At 41.2% G+C, this 5,059-nt stretch overlaps 1 protein-coding gene across 1 annotated transcript; it reads right to left on the bottom strand.

The window, feature by feature from the left end:
- Window positions 1-1,683: 1,683 nt before the first annotated feature.
- LOC115272247 (olfactory receptor 51E2) lies at window positions 1,684-2,688 on the bottom strand. Its single transcript, XM_029915330.1, has one exon. The coding sequence runs from the start codon at window positions 2,644-2,646 to the stop codon at window positions 1,684-1,686; it is 963 nt and encodes a 320-aa protein (XP_029771190.1). The 5' UTR covers window positions 2,647-2,688.
- Between the last annotated feature and the right edge of the window lie 2,371 nt (window positions 2,689-5,059).

Raw genomic sequence — 5,059 nt, 5'->3', positions numbered from 1 at the left:
GGTAGAGTAGGAAAGTAGATTAGACAATCTCCTGCATCTTCAAATCTGAGTGTACAGGATTCTATAAATATAAAAGCAGTAGGCATAACAGAAAATTTTAAAATAAAATTTTATTGTATCTTATACCCAAGTTAAAACCCACATATACGAAATGTTTGACAGATACAGAATATGCTAAAAAAAAAGGGAGATATGAGTGAGAAGATGTAAGATATAAATAGACAAAAATACTCTCCCTTAATCTGGATGGAAACAGGCTGTAGAACATGAAAGGTGCGTATAAAACATGAGGAACAATCTGGATTTGTTGATTATGAGGGCAGGGTTATCTTTCAACATAAATAGAGTGATTCATCTTATAAGGCAACACAGCAGTGAGAAAACAGGATTTGCACAAGCTGAAGACATAAATGGAAGATATTAAACAGGAAGCAATATAATGTGGAAATTAATTAACTATATTTGGTTATCAAACTCAATTTCAAATCTTGGCACAGCACCCACAAACTGTATGACTTAGTTATCTTCATAATGAAAGACTCATTTCTCTCACTTGTAATGGGGGACAAAAATGGTACCTACCCCCCAAATTATTGTGAAGATCAGATAAAATCTCTAAAGCAGTTAATATGGTGCCTGGAACACTCAAGACACGTTCATTGGCATTATTGTGTAGGGCTTAGGTAAATTTTCAGATATTGCATAGTAAACCAATAGTGAGGTTTGTGACAAGCATAGGTTTATGTAAATTATCAATCTCATTTTCTTCATTTTGAAAGTTATACATGTCAGCTAAAGAAGGCATCTATAATAAATAAATTTAGAAAGTCAAAACAAAATGAGTCAGTATAATTTTGAGCACATTTCCTTCAAGGCATAGCTTGCTTTTCAAGTTAATTTCAATCATGTGTCCTTTTTGTTTTATTTTTAACATTATATACATGTTTCATTTTATAGCAGACTCTTTGAAGGTCACATAATATTCTTTTAATACAGATTATTCTACATAATAGTTCATTAAATAAGTGGACCATACTCAAATTTACTATTCCTTACTTTTACATATTATATACTATGATTTTTAGTATATGATTATTCTAAAGAGTGGTATACCCAATGTATTTTATGAAACACCTGCTTTCTGCATTTAGGGGTATTTTGTTAGGATAAATTTCCAAAAGTGAGAAAACATAAAAGCATATAATTTTTTACAAAGTTCTTGCTACATTGCCAATTACACCATCAGCTGTGTTGCTCAAGAATTTATATTCCAACATTGTGAATTTTCATTAGTAAAAACTGCTAATTTAATAGGCAAAATGCTGCCTAATTACTGTTTTGTTATATGGTTTCTTGGATTACTAGTCAGAATAATTTTTCCCTTATTCAAAAGCCAATTGTATTTTTTGCCACTTTTCTTTATGGGTTTTTTTTTTTTTTTACTACATATTGGGAATTGGTGGATTTTCTAATTTAAACCTTTTCTAGAATAATAATATCAATAACATTTTTAAAAATTTTTGACTTATGAAAGGGAATCATGGTAGCTTCCAAACTTTCACCCACACAGAGGTAGAATTTGGAGGACACAGCAGAGAAAATCATTATATAGGCAACTAGAAATAAGCTAGCGTTAGGAAATCATTATGTCAAGTCACTAAGGATAAGGGAAAGTGGTAAGGATTACCTGCTTCCCACAGCCTGAGCGTCCTTGTCACAGCTGATCTTGAACATAGCTAGCATCCGAGTTCTGATCTTTTTGGTCTTGGCACCGTAGATGATGGGATTGATCACAGGAGGCAGAAGTAGATAGACATCACCCATAAGAACATGCACAATGGGATCAAGGCTGTTTCCAAAACGGTGTACCACTGAGAGGCCAATGAGAGGAACATAGAAGGCTAAAACCACACCGATGTGTGATACACAGGTCCCAAAAGCCTTAGCCCGCTCTGACTTGGAAGGCAGTTGTAGAACTGTTCGTATAATCAGAAAATAGGACAAGGAGATGAAGAGGACATCCACGCCCATAACCAGCAGAATGGCAGTGAGACCATAGACCTCATTGGGCAAAGTGTCTGCATAGGCCAACTTCATCATGTCCTGATGCACACAGTAGGAATGTGAGAGTACATTGGAGTGGCAGAAGGCCAGCCGCTTGATGAGCAGAGGCAGTGGGATAAAGAAGAGGGATCCACGGACCACGGCCACCATGCCAATCTGGGCTGTTACTGTATTGTTGAGCACTGCTGCATGGCGTAATGGGTGACAGATGGCTATATAACGGTCAAAGGCCATGGCCAGCAGGATGGTGGACTCAATAGCTGAGAGAGCATGAATAAAAAACATCTGGGCAATGCAGGCATCAAAGGCAATCTCCCGGGAATCAAACCAGAGGAGGGCGAGGATCTTGGGCATGGTGGATGTGGACAATGCCAGGTCAATGGCTGCCAACATGCAGAGAAAGAGGTACATGGGAGCGTGCAGGCTGCGCTCCGTCCTTACGATGAACACCACGATGCAGTTTCCAAACACTGCCACGGCATACATTGAAAGCAGGGGGAAGCCGATCCAGAAATGGGCTTCTTCTAATCCTGGGATACCAATGAGTACAAAGGTGGCATGTGTGAAGTTGCAGGCACTCATAGCTGGCACTGAGAAGGGGGCACTGGAGAGGGTGAGGTCACACTGGCAGCCAGCTAGCCTGCTAGGACATGGAGCACAATCAGAGAGGCCAGCCCTGGAAACCTGGAAACTGAATGTACCTCAGCTCTCCCTCTCCTACTGTCTCCTTCCCCTCTCCCTCTCCTACTGTCTCCTTCCCCTCTTCCCACTTGGGCTCTTTCTGAAGCTCTGAAGTCCTCTTCCAAATGGAAAATGGTAGTTAAAATTCATTTACTGGGGAGTCTGGGTGGCTCAGTTGATTGAGAATCTGACTTTGGCTCAGGTCATGATCTCACTGCCGTCTCGCTGCTGTCAGCGCAGAGCCTGCTTTTGATCTTCTGTCTCCCGCTCATTCTGTCCCTCCCCAAGTCATGCTTTCTCTCTCAAAAATAAATTGGCAATGAGAAAGAATGAAATCTGGCCATTCGTAGGAAAGTGGATGGACCTCGAGGGTGTCATGCTAAGCGAAGTAAGTCAAGCAGAGAAGCACAGATACCATATGTTTTCACTCATAGGCCTAACAGGAGAAACCTAACAGGGGACCATGGGGAGGGGAAGAGGGGAAAAATAGTTAAGGAGAGGGAGGGAGGCAAACCATGAGAGACTCTTGAATACTGAGAACAAACTGAGGGCTGAAGGTGGGGAGGGGAACAGGTTGGGGGGAGGGGAAGGGGAATGATAGTCATGGAGGAGGGCACTTGTGGGGAGGAACACTGGGTGATTTATGGAAACCAACTTGACAATAAACTATAAATAAAAAAAGAAAAAATAAGTTAACATGAAAAAATTATTTATCAATTGCAATTCCCCTGGTCTATTTACATTTTTAAAAGGGAACCTGGAGAGAACAGTGCTTATCCCAAAATGTATCCTTTCCAAATTCCTTCAGACTCCTCCTGGCCCACACACCTTCATTGTCTGGATACTTGGTGGTTCTTTTCTCAGGTAGGTGTTAAGAGATACCCTATTGGGAATCCTTTCCAGGTATGTTCTCTTTCCCTTCCTTTTCCTTCAATTGTCCATTCATTTTATAAGCATCTGCTTATATGATCTGTGCCCAAGACAATTTTCTAGATGCTCATGATACAGAGGTAAAAGACACATCTTTTGCCCTTCAGATGCCTTGTCTGTGGTGGAAGATAGACAAGTAACCAAATTATTAGAGTTTTGGGAGAAGTGTTAGCATAAAGTGTACACTTAATGCACGGGAGTGGGAGGGACATGATTAAAAGAACCTTCCTGATAGATGATCCTTTTGTTTTTAAATATAAGTAGGAGTTAGACAGGGAAGGGAATGACAGGTATACCAAGACAGTGGAGAGATGGAGGTTTTGTGGGGTTTTTTTCCTTCAGATTTTCAGGATTCTAGGTCCTCAGGTCTAAGATCAGCAAGGGAAGAAAGAAACACAAAAACAGGAATTTTCTAAAAATGAAAAAAAAAAACCACTAAGGAAAAGAGGCCACAAGTCAATCTATTAAGGAAAATAAGGAAACTCCTTTGAGGTCATTAAATGAAAGGGAGTAGCTCCCTCCAGTGACTTATCTGGGGATGAAGGTGCTGGCCTCCAGCAGATCCCAGCTGCCCTGCTTTGTCCCTTGTGAAGGCTCTTCTCTCGCTCCTGGTTGATGTGTTTCTCCACACAAGAAAGCTGCCTCCAAGGCTATATAATTCCTTGCTCTAAGGAGAACTTAGGTCGAGTCCTAACACTCCTACTAGACTTTTGTCTTTTGTGGACCCTCTGCCAACAAGTCATTCATATTATGGGAAGGTTTTTGTGTTTGGAAGGCCTGCTTGCCCCTCCCTGGCTCTTCCTCCTCCTTCTCTAGCTCTTCCTCTGTCCTCCCTGGCTCTGCCCCTGCCCTCCCTAGTGCTTCCCCTACCCTCCACATGCCTGGGCACATCATCACCATCAAACACTTTCCCTGCTAGGCTCCCTAGGTTCCCTGGTCTTTAGAGCTCATTGTCTCTAAAAAGCCAAAGACTTGGCTTCAGGAGGTGGGGCCTCTGAATCTTGGGAAACTGCAGGTATCTTCATCAGTGGTAGTTAGGTGAGCCTGTCCATTTTCTCAGGATTCTTCTTCACTCCTATTCTGAGTCCTTGCTGCAACAGAGTTGCTATTTTATTTGGCTTTAGAGGAGAGGGTTTCGAGACCAGTCTTAAAATATCATGTGATAAAATGGGAACTAACAGATGTGACTTGGATTATCCTCATAGTGAATAAGCAAGGAAGAACAAATCCAAGTCAAAGGTCACAAAATTCATACCTCTGACCACTATTTTCTCTTCTTCCTATCCTCAGATCTTAGGCAAAGACATAATAGCTACTCTCCTTGGCAAATATGAAATCCCAAACTTAGCCCCAAGCTACTATCAGAGAATGAAAAGTCCTTTTC

The sequence above is a fragment of the Suricata suricatta genome, chromosome 11 (assembly GCF_006229205.1).
Source record: "Suricata suricatta isolate VVHF042 chromosome 11, meerkat_22Aug2017_6uvM2_HiC, whole genome shotgun sequence".
Classification (NCBI taxonomy): domain Eukaryota; kingdom Metazoa; phylum Chordata; class Mammalia; order Carnivora; family Herpestidae; genus Suricata; species Suricata suricatta.
The sequence above is the reverse complement of the archived record's forward strand: the minus strand, read 5'-3'. Positions and strand labels throughout refer to the sequence as shown.

What these genes read in the sequence shown, in the direction of transcription:
- LOC115272247 (XM_029915330.1), bottom strand. Translation starts at nt 2,646, where the DNA reads ATGAGTGCCTGCAACTTCACACATGCCACCTTTGTACTCATTGGTATC.